The sequence below is a fragment of the Eretmochelys imbricata genome, chromosome 24, assembly GCF_965152235.1.
Source record: "Eretmochelys imbricata isolate rEreImb1 chromosome 24, rEreImb1.hap1, whole genome shotgun sequence".
NCBI lineage: Eukaryota > Metazoa > Chordata > Testudines > Cheloniidae > Eretmochelys > Eretmochelys imbricata.
The window spans coordinates 5,421,146-5,440,524 of NC_135595.1; the positions used below are offsets into that span (position 1 = coordinate 5,421,146).

Here is a 19,379-nt window from a genome sequence, read left to right on the forward strand (position 1 = left end):
CATCCCCAGCCCCACCCCAGAGCCCGCACCCCCAGCTAGAGCCCTCACCCCCTCCCACACCCCAACTCCCTGTCCCAGCCCGGAGCCCCCTCCCGCACCCCCAGTTAGAGCCCTCACCCCCTCCCGCACCCCTGCCCCAGCCCAGTGAAAATGAGTGAGGGTGGGGGAGAGCGAGCCAGGGAGGGAGGGGGAATGTAGTGAGCGGTGGGCGTGGCCTCAGGGCAGGGGCGGGGCTAGAGCATTCAGTTTTGTGGGATGAAAAAGTTGGCCACCCTAGTTTGGATTCCAAGTGGGAATATTTCTGAGGTCCCATTCCTCTCCTTCATGCCGGCTCAAGATGCCAATTGACCTTGCATTGGTCAAGATGAGAACACACCACTTGGATTTCCTTATTTTAGGTAGCTCTTCATCCCGAGGCATCTCCTTTCGCTAGAGTCTCAGCACTTCCCCTCCACCTGTGGTCTGTCTCGTTTGTTTAGACTGTAAGCTCTCCGGGGCAGAGACGTTCTCACTGTGTGGGCTCAGTGCCTACCACAGTGGATCCATGATCTCAGTTGGGGCCTCCAGACTCTACCATAAATACACACAATAGTAAATAGCTGCTCATCGATCAACAAGGGGGAGGAGATGTTAACCTCACAGAGCTTAGAGGGTTGAATTGTCCAACCCTCCCATGCTGTCATTCTGTATGGAGTCAAAGTCCATCTTAAGCAGATGTTTATTTATCAAAATACCTACAGATCTAAACAGGCTTCCCTGCAGCCTGAGTTCCAGCTTTGTCTCCTGTTGTATGCCAGGGATCACGCCCCTCTTGGAGCTGCGTGCGGCACACAGCAACATCTAGTGGGCACATAATCTAGCGCAAGCCGACACGGCACATCCACCACCCGCAGCAGGATCGCTGTGGTTTGCCCAGCACTTAAGTCTGGTTTTAAATGTCCTGTGGAAGACTAATCTGTCTTCTTGCTAGGAGGCGTTTCCTGATGATCTGCCTGCAGCTTCATTCTCCTTCATCTCCTCGCTCCTCGGAGCACCCTGAATAATTCCCTTTCCTTCCTTGGTGCATATATCTTTCAAATACCCCTGGATCCTTAGGGCCGAGTTGTAAATACTTCTACTGTAAATCTCTTGGTCTTTCCTCCTCAATCAATCCCTTATTAACCGTCCTCCAAGACCTCAAGTTTCACAAGCAACTAGTGATTTTGGGGTACCCAGATTTTTCAGCACTCCACCTGAGTTGCCTTTTTAAAGGGGTTTCCCTTTCAAACAGAGCCGAGCGCTGTCCTGTTGGAAATCTGGCGCTCTCACGGTGTCTCAGGTCTGGCGCCTAAAATCACGAGCCACCAGAAAGTTTAGGCCCAAGTTCCCACTCACCTTTTTCCATCCCTGGTACGTAAAATGTTTCTGAAATTTCCTGCGGCTCCAAGACTCTTTAGTAGGTAGCGTGGAGGAGGGAGGTTGATTACATTGGTGGGCCTTTGAGGCAGGGACCATCTTGGTCCACGACTGGGAGGCCTAGATGCTGCTGCAGTGCAGATAATAAATACTAATGATATTGTGCTTGCTTTTCCATTCTGAGCTGGAGGCTGTTAACAGGGTGTGTGTGTGTGTGTGTTTTCTGTCAGATGTGCTGTAAAAGGGATCATTGCTTTAATTCCCCAGGGAGCCGCTTGCCAATTCATACGTCAGCCTGTGTTTAATTTTTAAACACCCACACGCCGCTCTGAATCACCAGCCAATAAACACCAGCAGGCCAGGGCCAATAAAACAGCCCGTAACATGGGTTGGAGCAGAAGCTGATTTCACGGCTGATCACCTCGTGATGCGTGTAATGGGAAGCTGGGTTCACTGGGAGATCAAAGAGCCTCAAACCCTGTCTATAGAGGGGATATTTGTAGCAGGGTAACTATGCCCAGCGCTGCTGGGGGGGTTGTGCTGTGTCGGTGTGAAATGGGGCTGGCTCCCGTGTCATTTCCCCTGGTTTTGAAGCATCACTAACTGCACTGATGCAAAACCCATCCTGTCTGTGCAGATCCCAAGTCGGGGACATGGCAGCTGAATGAATCAGGAGAAAGAGGGCAGGAATTGGGCAGGCTGCACCTGTCCTGTGGCTACATGGGTCTCCGAGCACCAGGGCTGTCAGACATCTTCCACCGTTGTGAAATTCACCAAGACCATTGGGATCGGGTTCTGAGCTGTCCCCGGGGGCTGGAGGGGTGTTTGGATCTGGGAGTTGTGCTCTGGGCCCCTCTCCAGCATTGGGCCCTCATTTGGATGGGGCAGGGGGTTCCCCGAACACATCACAAGAGCAGTTTGCTGGCTGTGTTCCAGGAATGGCAAGAAGGAAGGGGACCTGCTGGCCGCACAGGCTCGCCTCAAGGACCTGGAGGCCCTGCTCAACTCCAAAGAGGCCGCGCTCACCACCGCCCTGGGGGAGAAGAGGAACCTGGAGAATGAAATCCGGGAGCTGAGGACACAAGTGTCCAAGGTGAGCAGCAGGTCCTGACCACTGTTCCCTCTAAGCTGTGCGTGTGAGCACGCACACAGATCCTAAACCCCGCACACATGGCAAAACACCGCGCACACAAAAATTTGCACAGAAGCACAATTTGCACAGAAGACATTTTTTTGCGCATACGGCCTGTCAAAAATTAGAGGGAACATTGGTCCTGACTCCTGATCCTTGCTGCCCCAGGGCGCCCTGTGCGGCGCCAGAGATCGTGGCATTCCCCATGCACATCCTGCCAAGCCTGCTGAAATGCCCCTTATGGTTCGGAGCGGATGGGACCCCGCAGCTCTGGCCAGTTAATGGTCCCAGCTAGGTCTGAGCTAGGGAGCCAACAACACCAGGCGGGATGGTGGGTAGCAGGGTGGGCAGGCAACCCATTCCTCTAAGCATCGCCTGAGAGAGGTGCAGCCATGGGGTTTGATTGGTGTCTGGGGGAGTCGGGAAGGAGGCAGTCACCCTCCTACCACTGACCTGCAAGCTCTGGCATCACTTCGCTGATGGGAGAGGTGAGGCGGGAGCCTTGGCTGGCTCCTGTTGCAGCGGGGGACATATCCAGCTGGGCCATGAGCTAGTTCTGCTGAGTGCCGGCCATGGTCCCTTTTGTTGCCCTAGGCAAAGTAGGAAATGCCCAGCCCAACCCTATCAATCTGCCCAAATTGGCCTGGAGACCCCCAATTTGGAGGGCCTTCTCCTGGGCCCCTGAGCAGCAGTCATAGTCTTGTGATAGGGAGAGCCACTGACCGGTGGGAGGCTGAGGGGGATGGGGGGATGGATTTGACAGGCATAATTTCTGTATTGGGGGGAGGGGAGAATTGATGGATTTAGCGCTGATGCAGTTTATTTAAATGAGGTTGTGAATATGTATAATATGCAAATTGAGCAATCACAGTTTGCGTAAAGTCTCCAGATTTGCCGGCCTGCAGTCCCCAGGCTCAGCAGCCACCTGGCTAGAGACCTCACTTGAGACCCGCCTGCTGGGTCTGCGAATCTCCGTCTAGCTGCGCTCACTTTCCCCTCTCCCCTCCCTAGCTGGAAGCCGCCCTGGGCGAGGTGAAGAAGCAGCTGCAGGATGAGATGCTGCGTCGGGTGGACGCCGAGAACCGTCTGCAGACGCTGAAGGAAGAACTCGACTTCCAGAAGAACATTTACAGCGAGGTGAGCGGGGTCGGGCTGCCCCTGAGCAAGGCCTTCCCCAATACAGACCCTCGGCGCAGACTTATGCACTGAACCGGCCCATGATTTATCTCTTCCCCCATGAGGACAGGTCATGCCAGCGCCCTCAGCAACAGAGAACTTAAGGCGAGGTGCATTAGCATTGTTGGCTCTGCTGAGGACGAGGAAGGGATCCATTTAGCAGAATTCACAAAACCGCACCTAGCTTTTGGGGCAGTGGGGAACAATCCACACCTCTGAGCGGCGTAGTTAAGCCGATCTAAGTCCCCATGTAAACAGCACTAGGTTGATAGAAGAATTATTCTCCTGGGGAGGTAGATTACCTGTGTCGACAGGAGAAGTGCAGGTAGAGTCTACACTTGAAGCACGACAGTGGCCCAAGTGTAGACGAGCCCTGAGGATCAAGCACCAGATTCTGGGGCATGTACGTTGCGCAAGGAGCAATTCTTGCTTGAGCCTGGCTTGGCACCGCTCCCACCTAGGGAGCAGGTGACTCCCACCCGATCCCAGTGCGGGTCCCAACAGGGAGGCTAACGGCTGTTTGCTGCCCTGTACCAGCGAGCTCCATCTCTGAGACCCATGGCTCACATAGCCCCTTATTGCTGTGACCGCCCCCAGGAACTTCGCGAGACCAAGCGTCGCCATGAGACCCGCTTGGTGGAGATCGACAACGGCCGCCAGCAGGAGTTTGAGAGCAAGTTGGCTGATGCCCTCCAGGACCTGCGGGCCCAGCATGAATCCCAGGTCAGACTGTACAAGGAGGAGCTGGAGAAGACCTATGGCTCCAAGGTAACACACTGCACAGGGCCAGGGAGTGGATCGGGCGGTGAGGTGGGCCAGTGGCTCAGGACTGGGAGCCAGGACTCCTGGGTTCTATTCCTGTCTTTGCCCCCAACTCTCTGTGACTTTAAGCAAGTCACTTAAAGCCAAATTTTCACCCTCAGCCTCTGATCTCTAGGAGCTCAGCTCACAGCACACGGGGGCCTGGCTTTGAGAGGCCTGGAGTAGCCTCCCCGCCGTGTGAAATCAATGAGGAATCAGGCTGAGCTGGCGAGACGGCTACAACTGGAGTGAGCACTGAAAATTGGGGCCCACTTGTGAAAATGTTGGGGGCCCTTTCCTCTCTTTGGGCCCTGCTTTTCCCACCTGTAAAATGGAGAGATCACTTAGTACCAGCCTCCCCGGTGGGGAAGGTGGAGCTAAATCAGCACCTGCAGGACATGTTCAGAGCCTCTGATGGAAGCTGGCCCAGAGGCCGGGGTTTTTAAAGCCCTAGTCTAGATACCACCATTGATCCTCTGCAGCGAGTGGCTCCCATTGAGCAGCGCTGCCAGCCCGATTGTCTCCTGCGAGGGGCTGATGGATAGCTCGCCCTCGCGGGCCCTCGTGACTGGCCTCTCCCGGGGCTGTTCGCTCCCACCACAGTGGGACGTCGGTAGGCAGCTGCTCCTCTGCTGTGCTAACCCTGCCTGGCCTGTGGGTTGCAGCTGGAGAATGCCAAGCAGTCGGCGGAGAGGAACAGCAGCATGGTGGGCGCCGCCCACGAAGAATTGCAGCAGTCGCGGATCCGCATCGACAGCCTGTCGGCCCAGCTCAGCCAGCTGCAGAAGCAGGTGAGCAGGAGATGCCAGCGAGAGCATTGTCCAGCCATCTGCCCCCTCCTCCCACTAGTTCCCCTTTGCGGCTGCCCCAGGCCTTTGCTCTGGAACCAAGCTGAGCGCCTGTCATGGGCGAGCTCCATTCAGTACATGAAGACGCCCCTTCCGTCAGCGCTAGGTGCTGCCCTCTAGCCACAGTGGGCTGATGGGATGGAGTGGAGCTGGCCGGCTGCTAGGCACAGCATTCGCACCCCCATTGCCATGATTGCGGGGCATGGAGCAAAGGGGAGAGATGGGCAGGTTTGGAGGGGACATGGGCATAACACCCCCAGCCTCCCGCAATCCTCTGGCTCGCACTTGGCTATAACAGAGCTGTGTCTCAGGAAGTCCTTCATGGGCAAACATCCCCAGCAGGTGCATGACAGCGGGGTCTGTGTCTAAGGGGCCAGTAGCCCTGGTAGCGAGGGGCACCCTCTGCTGCTTGTGCTCTGCCTCACCCCCTTCCTCCGTGTCTCCTCTCTGCTCCCAGCTGGCTGCCAAGGAGTCGCAGCTGCGGGACCTGGAGGACGCGCTGGCCCGGGAGCGGGAGACCAGCCGACGCATCCTGTCCGACAAGGAGCGGGAGATGGCGGACATGCGGGCCAGGATGCAGCATCAGCTGGATGAGTACCAGGAGCTTCTGGACATCAAGCTGGCCCTGGACATGGAGATCCAAGCCTACCGCAAGCTGCTGGAGGGAGAGGAGGAGAGGTGGGTGCAGAGAAAGGCTCCTTGATGGGGTGGGGGAGGAGCTTGCTGGAGGCATGGCCAAGGGGGGGTGGGGTCTGATGGGTGGGGGGATGTGCCAATGGGGGCTGGGTGAATGGAGGACATGCCTGATTTGGGTGGGCTGGTAACACAGGCCTGGTCATGTTGACCTGACCCTAATGTGAAGGGGTTTGGTGCTGCCGTGATGGGCCGACTGGGGGTGGGATATGGACCCAAGCAACTTGCCTCAATCCCACCTGCCCCAATGTGGGGAGGGGTGCTGGCCCAGCCTGTTACAGAGACAGGAGCCAGTCACAAAATCTGTTCCCACCCGCCATGATTGGAGCCTCCCAGATGCAGGGGACAGTCAGGTGCCAAGCCTGGATCCAGGCAGGGATGGGGATTTTAGGGCGTGGGTGAGGGAAGGGGGCACATCTGGGAGCTCAGGTGGACAGGGAGGCCGGTGGCTTAGAGCGGGATGTGGTGGACTGGTCAGGAATGGAGACTGAGTTGAGCTTCCTGCAGTCGCCTATATCCCCGCAGCCATGCTGGGGGTCTGGGAAGGGCAGCTGGTTCCTGCTGCTCCAGTCAGTGATTATCGTAAGCACCCCGGCATGTGTGGAACTGACAGCCCCAGAGGCTGAACTCCCTCTCTGGGAAACAGGCAGCATCTGGCTGCGCTTGGCTCCCCGCCCTGCTGATGGACTTCCCAGCCCCATTGTTCATCCACCACAAGCTGTTTGGCCCTTGGTGTCTCTGCCAAGAGGTTGGGGGAAGCTGTGGGGAGGGATTTTGTGATGGAGACATGTCCTTCAGGGGATGTCCCATGGAGTAGTGGCCTCTGTCTGCAGGTCACCAAGCAGCCATGAGATCTTGTCCCCTCTAGCGCTCCTAACCGGGCCCGGATCGGAGCCAGTGCCCTCAAGGGTCCAGGCAGCGGCCCAGACCGCACTCACTCCCTCTCGCTCTCTCCCAAGGCTGAGGCTGTCTCCAAGTCCCAGCTCCCAGAAGCGGGGCTCCAGGATCCATGTGAGCCACTCCACCACACCAGGCTCCTCCAAGAAGAGGAAGCTGGAGGACGGGGAGCGCCGGACGAGCTTCTCCCAACATGCGAGGACCAGCGGTCGTGTGGCCGTGGAAGAGGTTGATTTGGAAGGGAAATTTGTCCGTCTCAGGAACAAGTCCAACGAGGTAGATTTTCTGGTGGCGATGCTGGTCATGCCTAAGCAAGGGCAAGATGGGTCAATAGCTGGAAGGGAAACCACGTAGTTCTTGGAGTGTCCTTCCCCTCGGGTTGGCCCTAAACCCACTGTGCAGACCAAGGGTGCTGCGATTTTTGTGAGACTTAACATGTAGAGACAATTCCTAGTGTAAACCGAGTGTTGTTCTGTTTTGTGTGTTGTTAGATAGATGCTGTGTCCCCCCCCCAGAGGTGGATGCATTTCAACAGTTCAGATCGCGTTGGGGTGCTTTAGAACAAAAGCAGATCTCATCAGATGATCTCAAAGCTCTTTACAAGAAGATCAGTGTCATTATCCCTCTTTTACAGATGGGGAAACTGAGGCACAGAACAGGGACATGACTTGCCCAAGCTCACCCAGGAGACTAGTGTCAGAGCTGGGAGTAGAACCCAGGTTTCCTGAGTCCAGTTTGGTGCGCTGTCCACTAGGCCACACTGTACTGGGAGCTGTACATGTAGAGTGCGAGACAGTCCCTGCCCCAAAAATCTTTGTGTATATAGACAAGACAGACAAAGGGTAGGGAAAGGGATACAAGCAGATGGGGAAACTGAGGTGAAGGAAGGTGAGGTGACTTGCTGACGGTCAGAGGGTCTGTGGGAGAGTCCCAGCTCAGTCCCTTAACCACAGGACTTGTAGCTAAGGGGAGGCAAAACTGGAACAATCTTGAAGGTCGGTTTCTCAAGGCCTCTGCCTTCTGTTATGCAGGACCAGGCGATGGGGAGCTGGCAGATCAAGCGTCAGAATGGAGACGAGGCCCCCATCAGCTACCGCTTCCCTCCCAAGTTCACCCTGAAGGCCGGCCAGGTGGTCACGGTGAGTAACAAACTGCACTCGCGTGGGGCTACTGAAGGGTGACTGAGGCGCCGTTCTCAATTGGCGTTTGTCACCCTGGAGTCGCCCCGGGGAGACAGAGCAGCAGGTCCTATGCTCCTGAAGAGCAGAGCAAACCCAGCCCCTCTAAGTGCACAGGCATCTCACCTCCAGGCCCCTCGGTAAAGTGGCCATAGGGCTCCTCCTTGGGGACGGATGGGGGATTGCAGCTTTGATTCTAGCTGAGATACAAAGCTCCGACAGGGGGGCCAGATCTCCCCTTTGCATGCAGGAACTGCTGACATTGCCGGAGATCAGCTTGGGATGGCAGAAATCGCACCCCGGCAGCAGCTCGTGTGGGATTCCTGCCATCTGGGACGGAAGTGGTACCGCTGCAGATTCAGATCCTGCCTGTGGTTTTCTCAGCCCATCTCCCTTGCCTCCGTTCCTTGCAGTTTAGAGGGCAGTGACGCTCCCCACCCTGGTTCAGCAGTCCAGCATGGAGGTTTGAACCTGGAACGAGCAATCAGAGGCGTTCCTGTGTTTAACAGCTGTAGTAGACTCTTACCCTCTTTTGTGGAGCAGCCGCTGGACAGGCGCAAAGACCCACATGGGGAATTAGGGTTAGGCGGATGCCACTGGCACGAGGTGCTACCAATCTCTCGTGTGTTCCTTTTTAGATCTGGGCTTCTGGAGCTGGCGCCACCCATAGCCCTCCCACTGACATGGTGTGGAAGGCCCAAAGCTCCTGGGGCTCTGGAGACAGCCTGCGAACCGCCCTGATCAACTCCAGTGGAGAGGTGAGACTCCAGGGGGCTGGGACAGTGGCAGCTGGGGGCTAGAGGTCTCGAGGCAACATGCTCGGGCTGGATGCAAGAGAGGGATGGGTAAGGGGTGGAAGGTGAAAGTGACGCATCGGCCAGTGGAGTCGGATCTGATTCTTCCTCGTGTGTTGTTGCCATCTGCGGGCTGGAAGTCCCTAGGGTGATCTTTCATTTGAGCCATAGAGCTAAGGGGGATATTGGCAGGTGTAGCTGCAACCTGATTTTGCCCTCCCTCCCTTCCAGGAGGTGGCTATGAGGAAGCTGGTGCGCACGGTGATCATCAATGACGATGAGGAGGATGATGATGACGAAGTCAGCGTCCACCACCGTCACCACCATGTAAGTATCATGCTCTGTCAGGGACAGGCAGCAGGATCCAGTGGGTAGGGGACTCAGGATCTGGTTCTGCTGCTGGCCTGCTGGGTGACCTTAGGCAAGTCCCCCTCCTGCTGATGGATGCACTGATCCTGCACCTTCCAGGACCAGACCCAGGGGAGCAGGGAGTTGAGGTGATGGGGGAAGGGCCCTGTGACTTACCTGGCTGGAAAACAACCAACCACAATGTCAGGGAAGCAAACTGCTCTCCATCGACTGCATGAGATTATCTCTGCACATGGAGACACTCCTAGCACCTGCATGAAGGGATCGAGCTGACGATGGGGGATGTGGGTTCGTTTGGAGCATCTCGAACAAAAGGGCTCTGATCATCCCCATGGAGGAGTGGCAGAATAAGCTTCCAGGCTGGAACCGTGAAGATCAGCCCTGAAATCCAGCCCGTAGCCTGAAGCACGCAGGGTTTCGTCTGGAGAACGATCCAGGCTTTGGTGGGGACCAAGCTGTAGAGAGGGCTGCTCTGATGCCCTCTGCTTTGCCAGGTAGCAGCTGACGGCCGAAACGCGTCCAAGGATCCCGATGGCTGCTGTGGTTTTAGCCCCCCTGGTGCATTCTTGGACTCTTGCTCTCCTCCCTGCAGAGCTGAAGGTGTCCTTCCTAATCTGGGGCCGGTGACAGACGGATGGCTTCATTAAACAGAGGATGGGCTGGTGCCCAACTAGAAGCGTGTTCAGTTCTTCTCCCCCATACAACGTCCCTTATCTAAGAGGGCGTGAGACAGAAGCACCTCCAGCGCGTACCAGACAGGAGGTCTAGGGTTCAGTAACTCCACCTAGGGGATGGTGTCAGATTCAGCTTTCAGCTGCTTGGATTGGTGCAGCTGGGACTGTATCGTGCATGATCAGCTTTTATATTTCATTGCTCTGGATCCAACCAGCCATGTCCGGATGAATATTGATCAGCCCCAGAGAAACGAGCCAGGATCTCCTTCTGGCTGGCATTACCCGTTTGTTTTGAGGACTGAATTCCTTCCAGGAGTGAGCTTCCTACCGTAAAGCAGAGTCACCCAGGCCATGTTGAACCCTTGACGGGGGGGTGTTAGCTGTTCAGGATGGGCTTGGATAAAAATTTCTCCCCCCAGGCCAATCCCTGGCTTGGCCATCAGAGGCAGGGCTGAGGAATAGACAGGACTGGTTAGTTGGGTGCTAACTATAGGCAAACCACTAATGACACAGCCCTCGATGTCTTCAAAGCACTGAATTGTCCATGTTATTGGTGCAGAAGAACCAGGCATGACAAGGAGAGGAAAGAAGCAACAGATCGACTCCAAACTGGCCCCATGTCCTCACATAGTGTGATCACGCCACTGCTGAGTATCCTCTGGGTGGGTCTGACTCAAAACCCTAGTGCTCTGATACCACGGGGATGGACTCACACTGAGACGCCAAACCAGAACAGACTCCAAACTACCCCTCCCCTCCCTGCAAATTCACCAGATCAGAATCTTACATCCTGGGGCCTATCTCGGATCACCTCACCCTGGATCTACATATGGAGTGGTCCGAAGTGTGACTAAGTCAGCTCAGGGACTGCACCACTTAATTACGTCTTAGGTGTTCTTGACATGAAATTTGAGTGCCATGGTGTTGTTCCTCCAATACAAAGGGCTTTGCTGGCTCAAGAGAGATGCGATTCCCTTCTTGATGCACAAATCCAGCTCCCATCACTGTTAGCAGGAGTCGGGTACGTGCATGACAAGAGGGAGTAGCACCAGTGTCTAGACCAGACTGCAGGAATACACCACATGTCCCACAGCCAGCTATTTTGGGGGCCCATTTGCCCATCCTGGGTGTGAGTTGCTCCCTTTGGCTTCAGTAGGAGTTTGTCCGTTCCAGAGGTTCTCAACCATTTATCATACACTGACCACCATCTAGCCGGTACCCTTTGCCCCCACGTTCAGCAACATGGGAGTGGCAGGGAGGTCACAACCCCCAGGTAGAGATTCCTCCAAACGACACATTCTATTTTATTCAGATTCTTCTAATGCACCCATCACCATGGACTCAGGGCTCCATGGTTTATGAGCATCCTGCAATGGCAGAACATCCGCTGGGGTCCAATGTCCCAAAGTACCGATCACAAGACTGGGCTGGGTGTTGGATGGGCACAATCCAGCCCTGCCACGGCAAAGAGGTTCTTGGCCAGCTCTGATGCCCATCTGAAAATAGGAAAGGCCGATGCCTCCTCTCGGGGACCCCTACACAGCCATGGGGCTCCAGCCGGGTGGGATGGGTGGAGCTTGAGAATAGCCTTAGGGCTCTGCCTCCTTGGAGCGCTCATTAAACCCTCGAGCTGATTCATCTGGTCCTGGGATCAGTTCCGCTCCTCACTCTGATCTTCTTGGGGGCCTCTGGCCCTGGAGGAAGCTCCATCAAGTACTGAAGCTCCGTTTTTTTTCTCTTCCCACCCCTCAAGGCCCACTGCGGTGGCACAGGGGATCCTGGCGAGTACAACCTGCGCTCCCGCACTGTGGTGTGCAGCACCTGTGGCCAGCCGGCAGAGAAAGCCAGCGGGGGCCAGAACGTCGCGGCTGGCTCCATGTCCTCGGAATCGTCCGCCTCCAGCCTCACCATCACCCGCAGCTACCGCTCCCTTGGGGGCACTGGTGGGGGCAGCAGCGGCCTTGGGGAAAACCTGGTGACCAGGTCCTACATCCTGGGTAACTCCAACCCACGCAGTCAGGTCAGTGCACGAGAAGAAAGGGGCAAGGGAATCTTCTCTGGGGCAAGGGAATCCCAAGGTAGCCGAGTGTCCAGGCTAATGGATCTCGCTCATCTGAAGGTCCCACTGGGAATTCCAGCTGGTGGAACCCTGTCATAGTTCGGTTCACACTGCCCGCTGGTTAGGGCCAGTTCTGTGTCAGGATCCATGTGCTCTAAATACAAACAGGTCCCCCACTTAGTAAGCCAAAATCCAGCTCTCTCCTCTAGCGGCTCCCGCTACAAACACGAGTAGTTTGTGGATGGGGATCTGGTGAGGGCTCCTCTCTGAAGATCTCTGAGGTGAACAGACTGTGAAATGGTCTAAATGGATTTACTGACCCAGATTTAGCTCCCCCACGGCTAAACCAGCTGCGCCCGCGCTCCTCCTCTCAGGCCCCTTTTGTGCACCTGGTGGCTCCTCAGGCCGGAGTGTTCTGAGTCAGATCCCATCTCTGCTGCTGTGAACCAGCTTCAGAGGCCCCTTGCAGCCAGTTCCGATGCCCCACTGCCCCCAGTCCCAGGGTCCTCACTTGGGCCAAACTCCAACACAAGCAAACAAGTGTCTTTCTGGAGTGAGGACTGCAGGGTTTGCTGGCTGTGTGTGCGCAATGCTGGTGAATGTGGAAGGATCCCGCACCCCCACTCATCAGAGAGAGCCTTACAGCCCTCCAGGCAGAAGCTGCAGTATTTGGGTCTGCAACAGAAAACTTGTCAAATCCAGAGAAATATTCCCCAGAGCAAGGAGCCCTGGCTAATGAGGCTACATCCAAATCACCAGCTCCCTTTAGGGGCCCCAAATCAGTTCTACACCCCCTGCAGCAGAGCCCAAACTGTAGCCATCCAGGTCAGCGCTACCTCCGAATGGGCCCGTCTGTCCATAACCAGACTGTCCAGGGTCCTTCAGAATATGGGAGTTCTGAGCCGTCTGCTTCCGAGGGACCTCCCCTGACATGAGGGGCCCATGACGCACCTTAACTGTGGGAATCGCCAGTGGTCCATCGAAACCAGCGGCTTGTCTCCTAGGGTGACCAGTGGCTTCCGAGGAAAGTACAAGAGACCCCTCCCGCCCCCCATGGAATTGCCTGGCTATGGGAGATGTTTCTTCTTTACCCAGGCAGCCAGTGACTGGCTCATGCCTTGAAGCATGATGGTTTGTACCTTGTACAAGGATGACGATGTTAATTATACCTAGAACATTCAAGATAAGGACCCTATTCGTAGGGTTAAGACCCTAGTTCCCCACCACTCTTGATTCTGGCTTGTCCCCTAGGCTGTTTTACTGGCTAGTCAGGTGGCCAGTGGCTCAGATCTCCAGGGCTGCCTGCTAGCTGGGCTGGCAAGTTAAAAGCCTCCCAACCCCCTGAGCCAGCCACTGAGGATCCCACTGGCAGCATCGCCACCACGAAGCCAGTAGCCGGGAGTTGTGGCTCCTAGTTTCACATTATCTGGGACTCCGAAGCAGGGGGGCAAAACCTGCACCAAGGAGTCAACTGGCTTGGCTCATCTGAGTGAGAAACCCAGCTGCCGGCTCCTGGGAGGAACCCTGAACCCTCCCCCTCAGTCATCGTTCTAACAGAGGGATCTTTATACCCGCTTCCATCTCCCGCTTCGGTTCCTTTCCTGGCTCTTTCCCCCTCTCGCCATCTCCTGGCGGCAGCTGCTGCTGCTTCCCCTCAGCTGCCCACATCTTCGCACACCCCTCCTGGCAGCCTTCTCTTGACTAAACCCATGGCCCCCTCCAGGCTGCCTTCAGCTGAACGTCTCTGATGGAAGGTGCTTCTCTTAGGGCAAGTGGTTAGGTCCTCCCCGCCTCTGAAATGTACATAGAAATGCATCTGTGTCCCCTCCCCGTCTCAGTCGGAATCCAGGCACCAGGCTTCCATCCTTAGTGCTAAGAACAAAAAAATCAGTGGCTTAAGCAGGGAACGGGGAACTCATGGGTCCTGTCCCCTGCTCTGTCCATGTCTCCCTGCATGACCGTGGCAAGTCCCTTAGCTGCTCTGTGCCTGAGTGTCCCAGCTGTGCAGTCGGTTCAATAGCTCTGCCATGCCTCTCTGTAAAGTCCCTTGACCTCCGTGGATGACATCTGCTTCAGAAGTGTTGTGTTTGTACTATGCTGCTGCTTATGCTCTAACGGTGGAGTACAGAGGAGCCCCGGTTGTCCAGCTCTCCGTGTTAACCAACAGCCAGCGCTCGCAGGTCCAGAAGCAGGTGACCTCTCCTGTGACGGCCTCACACTTACCCATTCTCCAGATAGCCCACATTTTGTATTATCCTACCTCACCCCAGTCCCCATTAGATCGTATAAATGAGGTTCTGCTGTATTTATAATATTCTAGTGCTAATGAATTCTACTTCTACTAATGCTCTAATTGAGTATTTATAATACTCCAAAACTAAATGTGAGGACTTAGTATCTGAGTATTGTAATACTCCACCATTATAGATCATTAGTAGTAACATTTTAATAGTTAATTAAATTAATACTGTTCTAATCAGTATTATTATTCTAATATACTACCACTAATTCTCAAACTATTTAATGTTCTAGAGACTCCATCTATAGAATGGGGAGAATGATTTTTATATGATCATCGAGCACTTTGAGATATGGATGAAAGGCACTCGTTATTATTATTTGTATTACTGTACACTTGCTCATGGACCGGGACCCCAGGGTATTCTGTGCTGTACAAATTCAAAACGAAAAGATTATTCCCTGCCCTAAAGGGTCACAATCTTAAAATATGAGCTGAGTATTTTAACCGATTTAAAACTTTTATTAAAGCTAATGTTAAAAGAATTGTGTGTGTACATCTGGGTATAGTGCTTAGATTATTCACAAATACAAAGTTTGTTTTTAAAGTCATAAGGTACATATAGTGCATAATCAGCAATAACCCAAATGTAGGTGAATGAATTTAAGAATACAGTTTAGATATTTAGCATCTATGCATTCGGGTACATTACTCATGAAAAACGTTATACAGAGAGTTGGTGGAGGAAAGCAAAATATATCCGTGAGTGAAGATTCCTAGAATATCAGGGTTGGAAGGGACCTCAGGAGGTCACCTAGTCCAACCCCCTGCTCAAAGCAGGATCAATCCCCAGTTTTTGCCCCAGATCCCTAAATGGCCCCGTCAAGGATTGAACTCACAACCCTGGGTTTAGCAGGCCAATGCTCAAACCACTGAGCTGTCCCTCCCCCCAGATACCAGTGTGTCGCTCAGTAATTGAGAATTTTGGATAGGGTGTCCATTTAGAGAAAAAAACAGTCCATCAGGAAAGCATTTGAGTTACTTTCCCGACTGCGCTTCTTCTCCGCACCCCAGCTCATCCCTCCTGGTAATGCCAATGTCCGGTGATGTGTTCTTCTGGGCATACTTATGGGATCATTCCAATACTGCTATGAGAGGCATGCTGAGTTCCTGAGCTAGGGATGGATTTGAAAAGCAAAGTCCGCTTACCCGTAAAAGTTAGGTCCCTGATTTGTTCCTTGAAATCTGGCTCGTGGAAGGTTCCAACTGTCGAGCATTTTGTCACTGTCCAGAAGCGGAAGCAGGTATTCCTCCAGCCAGACCAATGAAATCAATGAGAGGAGTCACTTGTTAAGTCAGAACTCATGGAACTACTGGGGCCAGGGACCTGCAGCATGTAGTAATTCGTACTTAGCAATAGACTTTCTTGATGACTACTGCTGTTCCCCTTTAACTGAAGCAAACAGACGTTAACAATTATTTATTTTCTCTTTTCTCCCTCCAGGGTCCTCAAAACTGCAGCATCATGTAACCAGCAGAGGGTGCTCTCCTTGCTGACAACCTGCCATATCATGCTATTCCCCCCCGCCCAAGGCTAGAGAACCATTTCCCCCCCTTTTTAAAACAAAGGGGGTTTTTTTTGTGTTTTTTCTACAGCAGAAATTTTATATATAGATATATATATAAAAATGCTAAAAGATGCTTTGATTTTTTTTTAAGAAAAAGTCTATTTCTATAAAACAAAAAAAGCTTTTTCAGCTTCTAAATTTTTTTAAAAACTAAAACCAAAGAGGTGAAAGAATTGTGGCTACCAAAAAAAAGAGAAGGGAAGAAAAAAGAAAGATTGTCGTTTAATAGCTTTCTAGATGTATTTTTTGGCCAAAGCTTCCTATGTAAGACTAGCTGCTGTAAAGCCACCAGAGCTGAAATGCTGACCGCTGTTTCCCAGGGGCCGTGTTGCTCTCAGAACCATGCACTTAGACCCGATGACAAAGCTCACTTGAAGTCAGTGGGCCTCACGCTGATGTCCGTGAGCTTTGGTTCAGGCCCAGAATCCTTTAGGAGGAAGAATCATCAGGCCTGTTTCTCATATACGCTAAGGCCCTTTTACGTCACTCTTTACAGTGGGAAGGGGCCTTCCAGTGGATGGAACTGTAACTTACGAGCACTGCGGAAAAAAGACCTTGGTACATTTCACCCAGTGGGCCTGATTCTCACTGACAGCTCTGTGTCAGCTTCACATTCTGTTTAATCGCATGGGGGCATTATTTTAAGCGCTCTCCTTTTGTCCCATTTCCTCTGCTTAACTGCTGTTCCCCGACCAGCTGCTGCACTGCTATAGCCATGGGAGATGCTGATGAGTTTAATTTTCGTACTGTACTGCTGTTATTCAATTACACTTCTTTTTCTTCTAAAGGCAGCCAAGTTGTGCCTTAAAGGGTGATACTGATTGGGTGAGCTTAATCAGAAAGGGAGATGATAGAGGAACGAGGAGCCCGGTTTAGAGAGCTTGATAGCCCAGGATCCAGTTCAGAGACCAAGGGCAGAGCGATCAGGGAGACAGAAAGAGAGACAGTTTCGGAATGTGCTTGTTATAAGCGTGGGACCAGATATCGACGCCAGCCCTGACCAGAGCGACCTTTAAGGTTTCCAAGAGGCTGAGCAAAGCAGGTTGGGTTGTGGGGTTTATTCTCAGTTAACGTGAGCCAGATCCTCAGCTGGTGTGAAGCCTGCCTACCCCCGTTGCCTTACCGGAACTCACTGTCACCAACTGAGGCTATGCTGTGTGTGATTACGGTTGCACTAGCTGCTTCTTCTCCACTGCAGGTATGATCCTGCGTTACACCCCACCCCTTCTGCTGACTTCAGTTGGAGTTTGGGGGGCACACTGGGGGGCAGGGTCAGACCCCAAGTCCAGTAAGGAATTGGGGGCTCACATGGTTTGCAGGAGGACAGGTCTCCTCTCCACTCTGTATTACACTAACTGATTTGTTTTGGAGGCCTGTCTGAGCCCGGGATGGATCAAGACGGCTCAACAAGATCCATCCAGTCCATTTGTCCTGTTGTGCTCAGTGGCTTTTGTTTTCCTGCATGACACTGTCTGAGCCCACCGCATGCCCCTCCTCCACCATAGCCGGGTGGGGGAGCCCAGGGCAGCTCAGAGTAGAGTAGCGTAGAGTTGTCCAGTCAATGTTGTGTTGGCAAAGTGTTGCCTTTTAAAATCCAACACTAAAATAAAACCACCGCAATCCCCGTATCTATTGATCTTATTGTCGTGGAGCCGCTACCACTGGCCAAGGCTTGTACCCACTACAGCGCCCGTCCTCTGCCCCGCCACCTCCCTTCAGCGTCACCCACCTTGAGCCACTCTGCTGGGTGCCGCTCTCTGTTCCACAGGGGACGTCCCGGCTTTGTCACTGTTAAGGTTTGGTTGCTGTAGGTGGATCTGGCAAGGCCTTGTACTGTTAATTGGAAATGTTGCAATATTTCTGTTTTCCAAAATCAATACACCAGAGAACCTATCCAGCCTGTGTCCTCTCATTATTTCAGATGCCGTTTGTAATGCAAGGGGCACCTCTGACATCACCCCATGAAGTGGGGAGGAGGGGGATAGTGGAATAGCGCACTGGTTGCCATAGTTCAATGCAACTGCACTGGTATTCTCCTTCCCTGTGGTCCAGCCGGGTCACCCACTCTGGGCTCCAGGCTCCTCGGCTGTCGCCTGTTTCGGGTGGAGACCAATGTTCCCCCTAATTTTTTACATCCATATGTGAAATGAATTTTGTTATGTGCACCAATATGGAGGTGATGTGTGGTGAGGGTAGGGCCAAGGAGGGTTCGGAGTGTGGGAGGGGGCTCCAGACTGGGCAGAGGGTTGGGGTGCGGGGGGTGGGGTGAGAGCTCTAGGTTGGGGCTGGGGGTGAGGAGTTTGGGGTGCGGGAGGGGGCTCAGGGCTAGGCCAGAGTGTAAGGGTGTGAGGGCGCCGGGGGAGAGGCGCCTCTCCCTGGCCGCGGCAGCTCCAGGGCAGGGGCCAGGAGAGAGGTGCCTCTCCCCACCTGTGCAGCCCTTGATATCCTGCCAAGCGGCTTAGAGGGAACTTAGGTGGAGACCCACGTGTGTCTCCCTCCTGACCAGGGTATTTCCAGGCTACGCTGATTACACCGAGTTTCTCAGCAAGTCTGACTCTAGTTAATCTATCCCCTCGAGTGACAGAAGCTAGGTCAACAGAAGAATTCTTCACTGACGTACCAGTGTCTACACTGGGTTTAGGTTGGCTTTTAACTACATCTCTCAGGGGTGTGAAGGTTGACCTAACTTTTAGGTGTAGACCAGGTTTCAGGACCCTCCCACAAACTCCACTTCTCAAAAGCTGAAGACTTCTTTCTCTCTTCCAGGATTGGTTGGCAGGGGCATCCCCCAAACAGTCTAAAACAATTAGCATCTTAAACAGCCAAGCTTTAGAAGAGAAGAGACTCTCACTAAAACTAAAGCTCCTGTTGCCATAAACTGGGCTGGTCTACACGGCCAAGTTTGACCAGTGAGGCCTTGGCTACACTAAAGCCGTGTGCTGGTATCTTTTCCCTTTCAAGGCCCTTCACCACTTCTCCCCCCCCTGCCTGTCATCTCTCATTCGGCATTGAAAGGTCGACGCCTGCCTCCATCAGTCCATGATCCCAGCCCCCACGCCTCCTTGTTACATTTTCTAACAAGCCCCTTTGTGCTTTCTCCCCTGCCGCCCCTCACACCTGGGACAGGCTCCCTGTAACCATCCACAGACCTACCCATGATCTTCCTTCAGAACTCCCCTCAAAATCTCCTTTGCCGTGAGGCCTGCGAAAACATTGACAAGGGTTAGGCGGCTGGTGGGCAAAGACCACAGCCTACCACGCTGACCATATTGGCTCGTCGTTTCCTTGTGCTCCCCGTCTGTCTGCACCCATCTGCTCGCTCTCCTCTTAGACTTTGATTGGAAACTCCTTGGGGCAGGGACTGTCTTTTCGGTTCTGTGGCCCTGCAGCCCGTAGTTGCCACCCCCTCTGCCCCAATCCCCGTTACAGCAAAATTATAAGCAATGGGAAGCAGGGACTTCTAATGGGAAGTGATGGCCATCTTTACCTACAGGCA

General features: G+C 53.8%; 1 protein-coding gene across 1 annotated transcript in view; it reads left to right on the forward strand.

Annotated features, from left to right (window-relative positions):
• LMNA (lamin A/C) overlaps positions 1-17,776 on the forward strand; it is a 60,492-nt gene extending 42,716 nt beyond the window's left edge. The window contains exons 2-12 of the mRNA XM_077841664.1: positions 2,332-2,488; positions 3,539-3,664; positions 4,301-4,471; positions 5,170-5,295; positions 5,810-6,030; positions 7,005-7,218; positions 7,974-8,081; positions 8,759-8,878; positions 9,146-9,241; positions 11,711-11,977; positions 15,760-17,776. Of these exons, the coding sequence (XP_077697790.1) occupies positions 2,332-2,488; positions 3,539-3,664; positions 4,301-4,471; positions 5,170-5,295; positions 5,810-6,030; positions 7,005-7,218; positions 7,974-8,081; positions 8,759-8,878; positions 9,146-9,241; positions 11,711-11,977; positions 15,760-15,786 (1,633 nt within the window). The 3' untranslated portion in view covers positions 15,787-17,776. The remainder of the gene's footprint in view (positions 1-2,331; positions 2,489-3,538; positions 3,665-4,300; positions 4,472-5,169; positions 5,296-5,809; positions 6,031-7,004; positions 7,219-7,973; positions 8,082-8,758; positions 8,879-9,145; positions 9,242-11,710; positions 11,978-15,759) is intronic.
• The last annotated feature ends 1,603 nt before the right edge of the window (positions 17,777-19,379 follow it).